The sequence below is a fragment of the Eublepharis macularius genome, chromosome 13, assembly GCF_028583425.1.
Source record: "Eublepharis macularius isolate TG4126 chromosome 13, MPM_Emac_v1.0, whole genome shotgun sequence".
NCBI lineage: Eukaryota > Metazoa > Chordata > Lepidosauria > Squamata > Eublepharidae > Eublepharis > Eublepharis macularius.
The window spans coordinates 69134337-69150684 of record NC_072802.1 but is presented as its reverse complement, the minus strand read 5'-3'; the positions used below and the strand labels follow the sequence as shown (position 1 = coordinate 69150684).

At 46.0% G+C, this 16348-nt stretch overlaps 1 protein-coding gene across 1 annotated transcript in view; it reads left to right on the top strand.

The window, feature by feature from the left end:
- Positions 1 to 16348, top strand: part of HIP1R (huntingtin interacting protein 1 related) — a 71622-nt gene that overhangs the window by 30612 nt on the left and 24662 nt on the right. Inside the window, exons 3-10 of the mRNA XM_054996341.1 lie at positions 1340 to 1482; positions 3024 to 3080; positions 3446 to 3526; positions 4490 to 4566; positions 6528 to 6589; positions 10178 to 10318; positions 13089 to 13146; positions 14791 to 14866. Coding sequence (XP_054852316.1) covers positions 1340 to 1482; positions 3024 to 3080; positions 3446 to 3526; positions 4490 to 4566; positions 6528 to 6589; positions 10178 to 10318; positions 13089 to 13146; positions 14791 to 14866 — 695 coding nt within the window. The remainder of the gene's footprint in view (positions 1 to 1339; positions 1483 to 3023; positions 3081 to 3445; positions 3527 to 4489; positions 4567 to 6527; positions 6590 to 10177; positions 10319 to 13088; positions 13147 to 14790; positions 14867 to 16348) is intronic.

Sequence of the window (16348 nt, the reverse complement as noted above, 5' to 3'; positions counted from 1 at the left end):
AGCATAAGCTTTCGAGAACCACAGCTCTCTTCGTCAGATGCATCGTCACCTGACGATGCATCGTCACCTGACGATGCATCGTCACCTGACGATGCATCTGACGAAGAGAGCTGTGGTTCTCGAAAGCTGACAATGCATCTGAAGAAGAGAGCCGTGGTTCTCGAAAGCTGACAATGCATCTGATGAAGAGAGCTGTTGTTCTCAAAAGCTTATGCTACAATAAAATTGGTTAGTCTTAAAGGTGCTACTGGACTCTTTACTGTGGATGATGCTGTGATTAGTCTCGGGCTAGGGCTTAGGAGTCCCAAGTCTAAATCCTTGCTCTGCTATAGTTTGTAGAAAACCATGTTGGACCACTCTGCCATGAAGCTCAACATGTGACCAGGCCAGTCAACTACCTTACAGGGTTGTTCTAAGGATAAAATGGCATTGGGGAGACCGTATATGTGATCTTGAGCAAGAAAAATAAAGGAGGGCAGTTGCTGCTGTTCCTCCTTGTAGCTTGGAGGGGGTTCAGTTGCCCTGGCGTGGCATTTCTGTACTGTCACATGGCACGAGGGGCAGACAAGGGATTTGGTAAGGGACGGGAGAGAAGTAGCATCCAGAAAGTGTTTGGGGTGAAAGGAAAAAATTAATTGTATTATGGACAGAATGACATGCTTCCTGTGTCAGAATCCATGTTAGAATGCTTTCTTGCTACACCCAGGCTGGCTGGAAAGTACATTAAAATCAGCAGGCCATTGACATTCATTTTGTAGAAATGAATTCATGATGACCACAGCCTGACATTAATTTGGTATTATGGGCTCCTTTTTGGAAAATATCAGTTTTGATGATAACATTTCCATGTCTGTGTGTTCACTTATTGCTCACTAAACAAATATAAGGCCATGCTAGGCCTTCCGTTTAACTTGCCACACTATTTTTAATTGAGGGCAGGCTAGGCCCTAAAGCCTCATTTTCCTAATGTAGCAAAAACCTGCCTGAGGGAGAAGGTTGTTATACAGGCCTACACCCAAACATGTCTTATTTCTCTCATTTCCCTACATTATTCATACTTTGCCCCCTCCAAATCATTATGATGTATGTCCCCCCCCCATCCCTACGCCTCACATTTGGCAGAGAAAAATTCAGCATAATTGTAATTATTTTATTTAGAAACTCAAAACTGAGGTAAATGGACTTGCATATTACAAAGGGGAATAGAATGATTCAACGCAGTGCTGCCATTTTGGGCAGCAGCCCTGTGTTTAATCTTGAAGCATAACTTCACATCGTCAATGGACCAAGATAAACATTTGTATATGTGGCAGAGATTTCCCCCTTGACTTCTGTGAAGGAATTATCCTGGGAACTCATCACGAGAAAGGAGCGTTCACTTTTTGGTCTTATGCAATTGGCCTCCCTTTGCCAAGTAGCGCCATCCTCAGCTGGAAGTTCTGCCACGTTCTTCACAAAGTCCTCCGGGATGGGCACCCAAACGTAAGTTACTTAGCCAATAGTTGCATGCTTTCAATGAAGGGGAAAAATGTACCGAAGTCTTCATACTGAGTGAATATTAGAGGAAAGAAATTGTGCTTTTAAAACAGCAAATTTTGGGGGAGACCTCTGATTTCCAGTTAAAACTCATTGATCTAGCCTGCTCAAGGCCTGTAAGAAAATCCTTATTGCACCCTATATTTTGCATTTCTGTTCCTGCAATTATTATTCTAACATTATAAATGGAGGCCATGAGAAAAACACAACGAGTTTACTTCCACTATACACTGATGGTTAAGAATTGTTTACATCCATAGATACTTAGCACCAGCCTTGGGCATTCTCTCCCAGTTATGTTATGAAATTAATGATGCCATTTTATTGTATTCCTTTTAAATGCTGGCTATGACCTGTCAATCCACACCATTCAGAAGATCATGTACCTCGACTTGATTGTTTGTAGGAACTGGTTGTTTGTTTACAGAACTGTACGAGATCTGATGAACTGTATACAATTTTTTCCAAAGTATAAAATACAGGTGCTGATGCTTTCCTGTATGCATTCAGCTACCAAAACCTTTTACTTCTATGATCTCTGGGTTTAAATGCCTTGAGTTGTTTCTCACAGTAGTAGTCAAGTGGGGAAATCTACAATTGGCTAAGGGTGTTGGAGTACTTCCTCCCATAAAAACCAAACAAACCTCCAAATTCTTCATCAACCTAACTTGATCCTATGGCAGGAAATCCTGAATTCTGCAATTTGCATCAATGATACAATTATGTATATTTGGCTTATTTTGCATAATTCTGGTTTTGCTAGCCATGGGGAGGGGCAAAGAGGTATATGCGGAGTACTGAAACTCCTCCCTTCCCCTTGGAAGTCATGCTTAGCTCATCCCCTAGTTTCTGACATTTCAGTAGACGATACCCTTACATGCTTGCAATTGTCCTGAGGGCTAGGCTCTTGCTTTTCTTTTCAAATAATGGTTAAGATTCCCAGGTAAGCATCTCAGGCCCAGTACACTCAAACTAAACATGAAGGTGGCTACACATTTGTTTTGCTCAATGCGCTTCTCATGCATTGCACAAAACATTCTAGATCATGTTTAAGTTTCTCCAGGATTCTTCATATATTGAATATTTCACATATGAAATTGTCTCTGGGCAAGCATAAAATAATTGCCATTCTGGATTGTACCAATGGGCCATCTAGTTGAGCAGACTGTCTGAACTGCTCTAAGGACGGTTATCAGATGGATAGGATGGTTCTGCCTGCCCCATTTTAGCCTCTGCTGTCTGATACCTGGAAATAGTGGAATTACGTTGTCTTTGAACACAGACAGCCGCTGTGAGGGAAGGGGAAATTGTCATTTTGGCTGAGATTTCAACTTACCCAGGAGGGGTGGGGTGTAGACTCTGAGAAGTTCCCAGGAGATGGGGAAAGTAAGTGACCAGGAGGCTGAGTGCAAAGAAGAATCTGAAACAAATTACTTCTTCACATAATGTAAAGTTAACTTGTAGGACTTCATATGCTGTCTTCCTAGGTTCTTCAAGATTGCCAGAGATATCGAAGTAACATTCGAGAAACTGGAGAGCTCTGGGTAAGTTCCAGAAATATACCCCACCAGCTTTTCCAGGGCCCTCTATGTTTGAAAGGGAATTTAGAACAATTTTTTAAAGTAATTTTCCTCAAAGAAACATGAGTGTGGGGTGTGTGTGTTCAGAAACTGTCCTGGTCTGCCCACTTTGAGCAAGAATTTGGGATGTGATGGGCTAAGGCCTTCCTCCTCATTTCTCCAAAGGCCTGCCGCTTTCCACATGTATCCACACTCTTTTTTTTGCCTCTAGAACTGGGAATGATGGGGCAGGATGGCACGCATGGAACGGCCTGATTTGGCCCAAGGGCTGCCAGTGACTGATGCGAGCTTCTTTTGAAACAAGGCTTCTGTTGTTTTTACCTTGGCAGGGCCACCTGCATGATCGTTATGGCCAGCTCGTAAATATTTATACCAAACTTCTGCTCACAAAAATCTCCTTCCACCTCAAGGTAACTTTGTTAATGTATCTCTTTCCCGTTCCAACTCTTTTGACATGATTCTCCTGTCAAGATGTATTATTTTCCCTTTGTTGGGGATGGGGTCAGTGAAGATATTCCATTTGAGTTTATTAATTTGTAACATAGTAAAAAATCAAGTAGCACCTTTAAGAATAACCAGCTTTATTGTAGCATAAGCTTTCGAGAGCCACAGCTGTCTTCGCCAGATGCATCTGACAAAGAGAGCTGTGGTTCTGGAAAGTTTATGCTACAATCAAGTTGGTTAGTCTTAAAGGTGCTACTGTACTATTTTGCAACTACAGACTAACATGGCTAACTCCTCTTGATCTATTAATTTGTAGTATTTGTGCTTGGTTAACTGGTTTATTGTATTGTATTTGCTCTAAAGAGTTTACTTGTCCATATAATGAAGGCTATTAATGTATTTTGCATGTAACTCTGGCTGTGCCTCTGCCCTGTTAGAATCACTCTCAGCTCCCCTCACTCACTGTTCCCCCTGAGGACAGCGTTATTGAAAGCAGGCAATTCCACGGGATCTTCCCAACCTGGCCACGTGGCCCCAAACTGCCCACTCCAAAGGATTCGTCACAGCTAGTACGCCCTGTAAAAACATTTTGTGGACGCATTTATTAATCCAATGCATGGATGCGCCAGGCACATGTCGCCAAAGAGTAAACTTAGACAGTCTCGATTCATATCTGGGTTTTCCTAGGACTGGAATCTGCTTTAAAAAAATGATGAGCACTTGCTGTCTTTTTTTGTTTAATTTTCCCCTAAAGCATCCTGAACTCAAACTGGCGTTTATTAATCCAATGCATGGATGTGCCAGGCACATGTCGCCAAAGAGTAAACTCAGACAGCCTCGATTCATATCTGGGTTTTCCTAGGACTGGAATCTGCTTTAAAAAAATGATGAGCACTTACTGTCTTTTTTTGTTTAATTTTCCCCTAAAGCATCCTGAATTTCCCCCAGGCCTGGAAGTGACAGACGAGGTGCTAGAAAAAGCTGCGGGGACAGATGTGAATAACATGTAAGCCCTCCTCCCCTTCCCTGGTTACTTAAAATCTTTGACAATGCATAATAGCCCTCTTTGTGCACTGGGTGTCAACGGAGCAGAGCGTCCGGAGAGCTAAATGCACCTCATTAAGCAGGCTTTGGGCAGGAGCCCAAGAACTTCTCGGCCAACAAGCACTAATATTAACTGATCCTACCAGGTTAATGTTCCCCAGACCTTTAAAACCTAGGGCACGTTTTTCTGGATTAAAACTGGAGACATGATGTTTTTTTCTAACCACTTTCAAACTTTTATTATTCAAATAGCATTTACAGAAGGGAGAAGAATGCTTAAGTTTATCCCAAAAGGTTTAGTTTCAAAACATCACAAAGACTGAAGTGACTTTCACTTCTTAAGAGTCTCTCTACACGAGACATCTAACATGTGAAGAACACGTGTCAGGAGATGCAATGTTCGCCGGAAAGGGTAGTTTAAAAAGACAGAGCTGGCAGCAGGGCAAAGGCTGTGCTATACACTGGAGCTGTGTGAAGGGGTTGTGAAATGCCGGAAAAGAAACTTCAGCACATTATAACCTCTCCAGGCCCAAGCCCGGCTCTAGAAGTCAGCTTCAGCCCATTTCCATTTCTCGCTGCAATCTCACACAGTTTTAGACTGAAAAGGTGAAATTGACAGAGCCTTCGGGGAGGAAAAGATGAAATTTACAAACCCTCTGATGAATGATCTCAGCCAGTTCTGTCTTTTTAAACTACACTTCCCAGCTAACATTGCATCTCCCTACACTTGACGAACATGTGCCAAGGCATCTCGTGTAGAGAGCCTCTTGGTCCCTCAAAGCTGCCTTGCACCAAGCCAGATGGCTGAACTCAGCACTGCCCCCTCTCTTCCTGGCAGCAGTATTCCAAAGTCTCTGGTCAAGAACGGTCTTTCCCAGATTTTTAGAAGGGAGATTCCCCCCCAATTTAGGCAGCTAAATAGGACTTTCATATTCAGAGGCAGAAGCTTCATTTGAAGTCCGGCTTGCGAGGTTCCCAGACCCATCAATCTGGTTGCTGGTGGAGGCAAAATTTTGGGTAGGTTGAACTCTCTGCCTAGCCCAGCAGCACAGTTCTTGGGTTCGTGGGAGGTTCAGTTCACAAGCCAGGATCCCAGGAGATCTTCCTGTTCTCTTCTGCTCATCCCAAGCATCTGTCGATATATCCGTGCTCTGCTTGCCTCCAGGTTAGATGATTGCCATGTGCCCTAAGGGAGGCTGGTTTTGAATGCTGTCTGGGAGCTGTAGTTTGTATGAAGTATAGCTGCAAGCTCTTGGAGTAGTGTAAGAAGAGGCATGTTGGCTTCCAGTAACCTTCCAGGCGTAATTACCTACAAGGTCATAAATTGCCTGGGAGCAGGGTGCTGAAAGGTGGCCCTGAATGAGCCTGCAGTCAGCTAAACTCAAGTTTGGAAACCCTTCTTGGCACATTCTCCTCTCGCATCTTCAGAGGTCCGGTGGGTGGTCCTTTGATGCAGGTCCTTTTCAGTGGTGGCATCTCCTCTGTCCAGCTCCCTTCCATAGCTGCTCCCCTGGCCTGCCTCGCACTAGGTTCCAGATGAAAACTTTTCTGCTTACACCCCAGCCTTGGGCTGATCTGGCTGTTCTGGGGGCATTTCCCTCCTCTCTCCTCTCAGACTGCTGTGTGGATCAGCGGGTTGTGGTTTCTTTCACTGAACTTTGTGTATGAATTGCTTAAGTGTCCTTCATGCTGTTAAAATGTTTTCAGTTATTGATGTGCTTTTGCTTTTTCTTTGCTGGGAGCCACCTTGAGACTTGTTTTGCAGAGGGTTTTGAAAGAGAAAAATCATTTTTAAATACTGGAATGAATTGGGGGCGTGTATTGGGTCTGAAAATGGAGGTTAGAGGTGGCACATTTGCCTGACGTCAGCCTGACATTGCTTTATCCACAGAGTAATTTCTCTCCCCTTTTTCCCCCCTTCAGTTTTCAACTCACCGTGGAGATGTTTGATTACATGGATTGTGAACTCAAACTGGCTGAGTCGGGTGAGCTGCCATCTGTCATCACGGCCTCCCTTAATTTCCTTCTAACGTATAACAGCCCATTAATCTTCTCTCCAATTTTTTCATGTTGAATGTTCTCTGAGGTTGCCAACTGATCAGGGGATGGAAAATCACCCTGGTCTGCTCCGGCGCTTCTAATTGCAGCTTGAGCTTCAGCAGGCGATGCAGTTAAAAGGGCAAAAGAAGGCTGGACTGGCCCCCTTTTTCTGGGCAGTGGGTAATTTTGCATTCTGTCCCCAAATCATATCCTGTGTGTAAGGCTTTCCTTGTAATTTGGATCCAGCATCCCATGCAAGAACTGGCTAATGATTTCTACCGGTGGGGAGAAGTAAGGGGGGGGGGGTATCCTGAGCAGTTCTGAGATTTCACACCTCCCAAACATGGAGGGCGATCTTCCAAGCCATGAAGGTTGGAAAGTTTTTGTTTTTAAAGAGAGCTGAATTTGAGCTGAAAAGCAAAGGATGCCTGCATAAAACTCTGCGTGACATTCTGTGCGCGGAGATGTTTGACTGTCATGGTTTGTGGCTGAGGCACCTACAGAATCTGTGCAGACCTATCTAGATCCATTAGCAGCTTTACAAGTTTCCTTGTGCACTTCCGGGAGTTTTATCTTGCGGCGCAGTGGCTTTTGCATGAATACTGGGTTGGGACCAGTGTGTTAACAAACACACACACACCCTGGCTTAAATCCCATGGATCCATTGCAATTATGGTGATGCTTTCTTCGACTGCAAATAGTCTTCCCTTTCGTCTCTCTCCTCTGCCCCCAAGTGTTGTTTCCTTGCTCACAGCTTCTTTGGTCCCTGGAGTCCCACTGGTCTCTTCTTTTGTGGACTTGAGCCAGTGTAGTATTGTGGTCAGTGTGTCCGATTAGGCTTTGAGAGACCTGGGTTCAGATCCCTGCTCTGACATGAAGTTCCTTGGATGTTGTTGGGCCAGCCCCCTCCCCTCAGCAAAGTCTACTTCACAGGGTTGTTGTAAGGGCAAAATGGAAGCAGGGAGAAACACATATGCCATTCAGGACCTCATGGGAGGAAGCGAAAGATAGCAATGCATGGACAGAATACTGGATTTGTATTGTACTTTTTAAAATGACATTTGCAAATGTGCAAGTTTGTACAATACAAGCCTTCCCCCCCTCTCACTGTTAGTGCCAGTCTTCAAAGCTGGATTGATTTTTTAAAAAAGCAAACAGCCCTGGCTGGCCCCATTTAGAGGCAAAAAGTAATACATTCTGTATCTAATCTCTATCAACCATTGGAGGTCTCTGCTGGCCAAATGCAAGTCTCTGGCCCCACCCTTGTCCATCCAAACCATTTCTACCCATTTAAGCCAGGCCTTTGCAGCCGCCCCAGGGAGAGAACCTATTTTAGCCATTTTATTTACGTAGAGAATATATATATATGCTGCCTCTCCAGAGACCTGCTTTTAGCCATTGACGTTTCTTTTTTTTTTCACTTGGCAGAACACAGCGATGGTATAATTAGAATTGCATTTTGTGCTACAGACATATTGGGGTCCCAAAGTCCACTCCAGAATTTGTTTTAAGGCATGATTCAGTGGTAGAGCACCTGCTGTGTGCACAGAAGGTCCCTACTAGTTCAATCCCCGGCATCTCCTGTCGCTGGAGCTGGGAAGACCAGCCTCTGGAGAGCTGCTCCCAGTCAGAGCAGACAGTCCCAAGTTAGGTGACCCAATGGATGCTGAAATCCTTCCGAATTCCAAAATTCACCCTTATCACTACACCTGGTTGCTGGGGGCAGGGAGGAGAGGTTAGTATGTCCCCATTGCTAGAAGATGGGAAGGGGCTGTGGCTCAGTGGAAGAGCTCCTGCTTTGCATGCACAAGGTTCCAGGTTTAAAATCAGGCATTAAAGCAGCAACCAAGTGAGAGCCAGTTTGGTGTAGCGGTTAAGAGCGCAGTTCTCTAATCTGGAGAACCGGGTTTGATTCCCCACTCCTCCACTCGAAGCCAGCTGGGTGACCTTGAGCCAGTCACAGCTCTCTCAGAGCTCTCTCAGCCCCACCCACCTCACAGGGTGTTTTGTTGTGGGGATAATAATGACATACTTTGTAAACCGCTCTGAGTGGGAGTTAAATCATCCTGAAAGGCGGTATATACATTGAATGTTGTTCTTATTGTTGTTATAGTGATTTTTTGTTGTTGTGCTTGTTATTATTGTTGTTGTACTACAGGACTGAGGAACCTCCTTTTGCTTTTGAGGTCTTGGGGAGCTGCTGTTGGTCTGAGCAGGCAGTGCAGAGCCTCAGGGCTGTGGGTCTCGGTTGGTCTAAAGCGGCTTCCTATAAAGCTTTGATGCTCGGGGAGGGTGGGGGGTTGTGATTAGGTTGCTGCCAAGCCTCGCACCTGTTCGATTCTGTCCATCCCCTGCATTCCTTCTGCCTGCAGGAAGGTCTGTGTACACTCCTAGTTAATGATAAAGCTTTTAAAATCTCGGTCGAATGCGCCTGGCTGACTTCAGAGGCAGCCTGAGTCAACGGAGCTAGTGGCAACCAGTACAGCTGGCTGGGGCATAGGGAAATCAGGCACCTGCTGCATTCTGACTCCTTAACCTGTCAGCTTAGTTTTCATAATAATTGACCGAGCATTTTGTACGGGGCTTTAGTACAGTGCAACCGCCCGGTAAGAGAGACTATTATGATCCTCATCAGGGCTTTTTTTCTGGGGAAAGAGGTGGTAGAACTCAGTGGGTTGCCCTCGGAGAAGATGGTCACATGGCTGGTGGCCCCGCCCCCTGATCTCCAGACAGAGGGGAGTTTAGATTGCCCTCCGCACCATGGTGTAAACTCCCCTCTGTCTGGAGATCAGGGGGCGGGGCTACCAGCCATGTGACCATTTTCAAGAGGTTCCGGAACTCCGTCCCACCGCGTTCCAGCTGAAAAAAAGCCCTGTTCCTAGGCAATGGGAAATGGGCTTTCAGCAGACCTTCTGCTGACCTGGAAGTGGCCTTCTGCTGACCTGGAAGTGACGATTTGCTGACCCAGAAGTGACATTTTCACAAGCCAAACAAACCGGTTTGTGAACTGGAGCAGGTTCATGAAAGTGCGTGGTTTGTGGTTCGTGAAATGCAATGAACCACGAACTACATGGTTCTTTTTCCCCCAGATCGTGCCCATTTCTAGTATTCATTTAAACAAATAAAATTGGGGACCAGTGCCTGGATAAATGTGGGCTTTTAAGGATTACTCATTACACATGCATAGAAAAGTCATGTCCACACTCTACCTGGACCACATGTAGCACTGTTACAGTGAACACACATCCTGCATGTACATGCTTAGACCTGCCTACATATAAAGTGAACACATGTTGACCCAAGGTTTACATAAAGTGAATGCACGTACATGCAGCATGTGCATGCATTCACTGGAACATGTGAACAGGGCTTCTATGAAATGAATGTTTTTAAAAAGGCCATGTTATTGTGCAAACGGGGACTACTGAACTTGACTGCCTGAGTTTCTCTAGGCAGCCCTGAATGTTGCACATTTTCTTGTCTCCTCTGTCAGGCCCTGCCAAAAAACCACCTTTCTTCTTTCCTCCCTTCAGTTTTCAGGCAGCTGAACACCTCCATGGCCGTGTCCCAGATGTCTGCGGTTCAGTGCCGCCTGGCTCCCCTCATCCAGGTGATTCAAGACTGCAGCCACCTCTACCATTACACTGTCAAGCTGATGTTCAAGCTCCATTCATGTAAGCAGCTCTCAGCAGGAGGCAAGGGGAGGGGTTCGGGGGTTGGGCTAAGTGCTGAGCTACTTTGTAAAGTGGCCTATATACAGATCCGGTGCGGTTTGGCAGTTAAAGTCTCAGGCTAGCCTGGGAGAGAAGGAAGAACCTAGTTTCAAATTCCCACTTGACCATGAAACTTCAAGTCTCTGTACAGAAGACATCTTACACAAGGATGCTCAGTATCTGAAGAAGAGAGCTGTGATTCACGAAAGCTCCTACCCTACCACAAATTTTGTTATTCTTATCGGTGCTACTGGACTCTTGCTCTTTTCTACTGCTGGGGATGCTCAAGTGACTTATTTTCTGTGTGGTCTCATATTTAAGTATACTCTGCCTCCCTAGCCGTGCACGTGTATCCACAATGGGAAAACAAGTGCAAGATCTTTCACTTGAGGATCCCTGTGTAAGATGTCTTGTACAGAGAGACACTTCCTTGATGGCCACGGGCCAGGGGACCAGTCTCTCTCTCTTGACCTAACAGGGTGGAATTTTTAAAAAATGTAATTATATCCTACTTTTGACAAGAAAATCAAAAAGGGCTCCAAAAATGCAACAGATTCCATTTTTTTTAAAAGAAGCCACTTTTCAATCTAACCGTTAAAGCTGTAAAATGGAAGGATCTGTGAGAAGTGATGTGAGTGGGGAGAGAGAGAAGGAAACACATTAAACAATATTTGGAAATAACGAACATCCAAAGACCCCGCTTAGTAAGGCAGAAGGTACTCTGGGATGGTCCATTGAGTCTCGTGTGCTCGTTTTTTACAGTAGTGGCCGTAAAAGACTGCAAGCAGGGCAGAGAGATGGGTCTCCCCCTATTGTTCCTCCCTCCCCCCCCCTGCCTCCACCAGTGCCATTTGGAGGTTTTCTGCCTCTGATTGGAGAGGATCCATTTAGATACTGTGGCCAATAGCCATTGATGTGTTTGTCTCAATCCCCTTTTAAATCCACTGAAGCTGCTGGATAACACTGTATCTTGTGGCAGTGAGTTCCACAACTTCAAAACCAAACAAGACCCAGAAACAAAATCTAAACACACACGCACACACCCTCAATACTCTGTGTGTCCGTGTGTGAGGGCATTTATAATAGCTGCTGTAATTGTGGAGCTAAGCTCTTCCTCCTCCTTGACCTATCTAGTTTCCTCCTTTGCAGTGACCTGGTTTTTGCTGTTCAAGATAAAGGTAGCTTTGACAAGCATTCACTGGCTTTAATTTCATGGAGAAGTCTGGAAGGCGGACTCCTCCTTGACTTTTCCAGGGAAACCTGAGTCCTATGGCAAATGCCTCTGTCCAAGAGGAAGCTTTCATTTTGGGGTTGCCAAGCAGGACAATATTTATCATTGAGAATGTTGTGGGCTAAGGAAAGCTACGTTTGGAAACTTGTATAGCAATCCTATTATTTTTATCCCAAGAAAGCACAATTTAGCCATACCTCCTTGCTCATTCGGAAGTCCTGCTCAGTACCTGTTCTGATGGTGGGCTGCCTGAACTTGTATCCTTGATAGATTCAGCATCCAGAAAATAACTTAAAAATGCTTGAATACAGGCACATTCCAGCAGCCCTAACTTTCTAGTCCCTGCTAAACCAGTGTCTTCCATTTGTCCCTGTGTTTGCCATGTTGCTGGTGTGAATTGCTCATATTGAATACATGAAGCTGCCTTATACTGAGTAGCCCATTGGTCCATCTCGGTCAGTATTGTCTACTTAGACAGCAAGCTCTCTAGGGTCTCCGGTGGAGGTCTTTCGCATCACCTACTGCCTGGTTCTATTAACTCGAAATGTTGGGGATTAACTGATTGATTACATTTATAGCCCACCCTCCCCGTGAGTGGGCTCAGGGCGGATTACAGCAATGGATAGATTACAGAGTTAAACAGATAAAACAGTAAAGCAATAAAATAATATCTTAGTAAAGCAGCATACATTTCAGTATCCCAGCTGGGGTACCATTCCCCTTTCCCTGCACACCATACACATGGGGAAAGAGGGCATAGGTGTGGCTGGTAAACTTTAACTCCCTGGCACATAGGGGGGCAGATGGATCATATAGCTCCCCCCCACTAGTAGGAGACTGGTAGAGAGGTGACTTAGAATGGATCCAAGTGCTGGCCTCAACCATATGCCTGCCGGAACATCTCCGTCCTACAGGACTGCCGAAAAGATAAAAGTTTTTGGCGGACCTGAGTGTCTTCCAACAGAGAGTTCCACCAGGTTGGGGCCAGGACAGAAAACACCCTGGCCCTGGTCGAGGCCAGCCGAGCCTCCCTTGGGCCAGGGGACACCAGTAGGTGTTTACCTGTTGATCTAAGGGAACCTGGGAACTTCTGTGTGCAAAGCAGAGGCTCTCTTACTGAGTCACAGCCCCTTCCTAATGTTGCCATTCTTCAAGGCTCTCTTCTTCTCCTGGATCTCTAGAAGTTTAAGGTGTGGTGGATGCCTCCTATCTCCAATGCACAGGCATGTCAAGCACATGTGTGCAATCAGGAAGATGCTCTGTCTGCTCTTTTGCAGGTGGTGAGCTTGATGGACCTGGGTCAGTGCTGCCTGTTTAGCACCACTGTAACCAGAAGAACTTTGTCTTGACTTTCAAATGGGCATAGAGTAATTGGAAACAGCAGACAGAGCAGGGCCTTTAGTAGTGTGTGGGGGCAGTAATACCGGATGCTTTCTTGGCCTGCGGTATAATAAGGGCTTTGACCTTCTTCCTCTCTTTTCTTCTCCATGGCTATTCTAGGCCTGCCAGCTGATACGCTACAAGGACATCGGGACCGGTTCCACGAGCAGTTCCGCAGGTAATGGAGTTTGGAAACTCGCGTCTTGAGTTTTGCCACTTGATCTTGCAGTAAGGACTACATGTTCCTCCATTTAGGAAAAAAAACCACCTGCAAATCTAGCATAGCAGACTGTGGTCTAACCTTCTCCTTGATATGTTAGATTTCTAGTTGCAGGCAGTTGTGAGCTGGTGTGTGTGACTTCACTCGTATGCAGTCTGAAGTGATATGCCACAGACACAGTCAGCTTGAACTTTCAGGCTTTGGGGGAAAGGATGAAATCCTCAAGGCATGGAAAAGTTCCCATGATCCCAAGAGCTGATTTGACCTTTCAGGTACAAAAAGTCATTGACTGAAATGGCAAAACACGTTTAGCATTTCAAATGGAGCGTGCAATGAATAATGGCTCTTCCTGCCATAAACACTAAAGCTGAGACTGGTTTCATTCGTTTTTTTTTTAAAAAACCTTCATATAAAATGCAAAGCAATACAACCACGGTAAACTCATCAAATTACTGAACAGAAAAAATAAGCACTCCCAATTACAATGATTACTCTTATTGTGCAACAGCAACATGATTGTTCTGTGCTTTAGAACTTATATATGATAAATAGCTGCCTCCAACCAGGGAGAATCTAAAATGAAATTGCTAAATTAGGATTCATCTGGAAGTTCTGAACTGCCGCCTGCTCAGGTCTGAACCAGGAACTGGCATTTCTCACCAGGAAGGTTAGAGGCAGTGTGAGATAATTCTCTTTGCAAACTCTTGACTCTTCCAGCTCAAGGGGGCCTGATGAGACCCCCCCCCCCCCGCTAAATCCAAAACTGTTCATTGCTTGACTTGTGTTTACCATTTAAACTTGGGGACTGCATTGTTTTGTTCACCTACCTCGAAAAAAAGTTTGTGTGACAGATTTGCTGCTGTGTTAACAGTTCAGCTGCCTGCTCGGTTCAGATATATGCCACGTTAGCAGCAGATGCTGTGTTCCACAGAACTAGTCCAGCTGTAGTCACTCTGTAATTAACACAAATAAATCCAGCTTCTGTAACCTCTATACACGATGAACATTAAACGGATTGGCCTACACTCGCTTGTTTTGCATAATTGTATTTGCTTTCTGTTGGGCTGGGCTGTTGGAGTGATGGTGGTGCACAATTTGCACCTAAATAGAACCTTTTGATTTGTGGAAATTCTGCTCAGCTCCCAGTATGGCTGAGATGTTGGGTAGGGGTTGTCTGCACTTGTTGCTTCTACCCCTTCGGTCTGGAGATTTTTCCCTGTTTAGATGCTGAGCCTTGTGTGTTTGCATTGTGGTTGTGGGGCTTGAGGGAGCTGCTGCCACAAGATGTTGTGATGTCCATTTGGCTTCTTGAAGGGGAGTAGACTAGTTAGTGGAGGAGAAGTCCATTGCTGAACATTTGACATGTCGGTCCATCAGCAGCTGTTTCCCAGGATAGCCAAATGGAACCTCCATGTCCAGACACACGATACCCTTGAATGCCCATTGCTAGGGATTAAGGAATAAAGCAAGGCTCTTGCCTTCAAACCCTGCTCGTGGCCTTCCTGGCCACTGTTGGAAGCCACTGGTCTGATCCAGCAGGGCTCAGCTTCCTGCTCATGGCCTATTTATGAACAGATCTCCTTCCTTGCTTTCTCCTTGTAGCCTCAAAAACTTCTTCAAAAGAGCTTCGGATATGCTGTATTTCAAGCGTCTCATCCAGATCCCAAGGCTGCCTGAGGTACCCTCTTTTTTTTTACTATGTTGTAAAACTTGAATCAATGTGATCCGCGAATTACTGTGTGCGAGTGTGCACCAGTGCGCATACACAAGAGCTGATGATCACACGCTGTAAATCTCCAAACCTGCCTACAATACTAAAGTTTAGTTCTGGAACATGAGAAGAGTAACAAGAGCGTCCCTGAGCATGTACTAAGTTACATCAGTCTCAGTGGCAAATAGCGTCTGCCGGCCTGCCTATATCTGGAATTAGAATTCAGCGCTTCCTTATTTTAAAAAGCGGCTTTTGATCCACGGCGCTTTATAAAATGACTGGGGGGCAGGGGGGGGGGTGTTACAAGGAACACAAGCAAAAAAAGCCTGCATCTTTGGGGGGTTTCAACAGCAAATAAGATTTCCATGCATGTGAGACTGAAAAGCCCCCAAACGGCTCATTCTTAGCCCAAGCTGCCCCTTAGCCAAGCCACTGTGATGTCACGGAACATTCACAAACATTACAATTGTAAAGCAGAAAGGAACAGTCATGACATCTTGTACGAGGATAGGAGGGGCAGTTGGGTATAAGATGAGACAGAGAGGCAAGGGGAACTGAGTTTTGCACTGATGTGGGGAAAAATGCAACCCAAATTTTGGTTTGCAAGGCACACTGAGGGTGTGGAATGTAGAGGCACCCCCAGTCATGTGACACTGGCTGACCAAATTCTGCTGGTGGAAGCAAGAATTTTTTCCCAAGTTATTCCATCTTTCATTTTATAAGGTTAGGGAAAAAAACAGTAAATAGTTTGCAAAATCAAAGTAAAGAGAAGATCAAGTGGAGTAGCCTGCCAATATACTATTGTAGTGTTGGGGGCAGTTTTAACTCTCTCCGCCATCTATTTGTGTGTGTGTTTGAATTTACTCAATCCTGGGAGCACTTAGTGGGCAACTGGTCTAGATAATTGTGAAGCAGTATTTTTGGTTGTGCAAGCAACTGCCTTCCCCTACAGGGCCGGATCTAGGGTTCCTGGCACCTGGGACAACCCAAGTCCGGCCGCCCTTGCGCATATGCGCGCAGCATGCGTGCTCCCGGTGCTGCATGATGACGTCATCGTGACGTCATCATGCAGGGCGGGCGTGCCGCCAGTGGAGCGGCGGCAGTGGTGGCAGCTGAGAGGCTGCCCATGCCACTTGCCTGCCCTGCTGATGGGGTGGCCAGCTTGCCGCAAGCCCCCTGTCCTGAGGGGCAGGCGAATGGCACAGGTGGCCTCCCAGCCCTCCGTGCCACTTGCTTGCTCAGCAGGACAAGGAGCGCATGGCAAGCCGGCCGCCCCCTCAGCGGGGCAGGTGAATGGCTCGGGTGGTCACTCAGCTGCCCGCACTACTGCTGGTGTGCTCCCGGCGGCTGGCAGCTGTGCCTGGCGCCCCCTCTTTGGCAGCGCCAGGGGCAGACTACCCCCCCACCCTCTCGATCCAGCCCTGTCCCCCTGCCCCCCCTCCCCGTGCA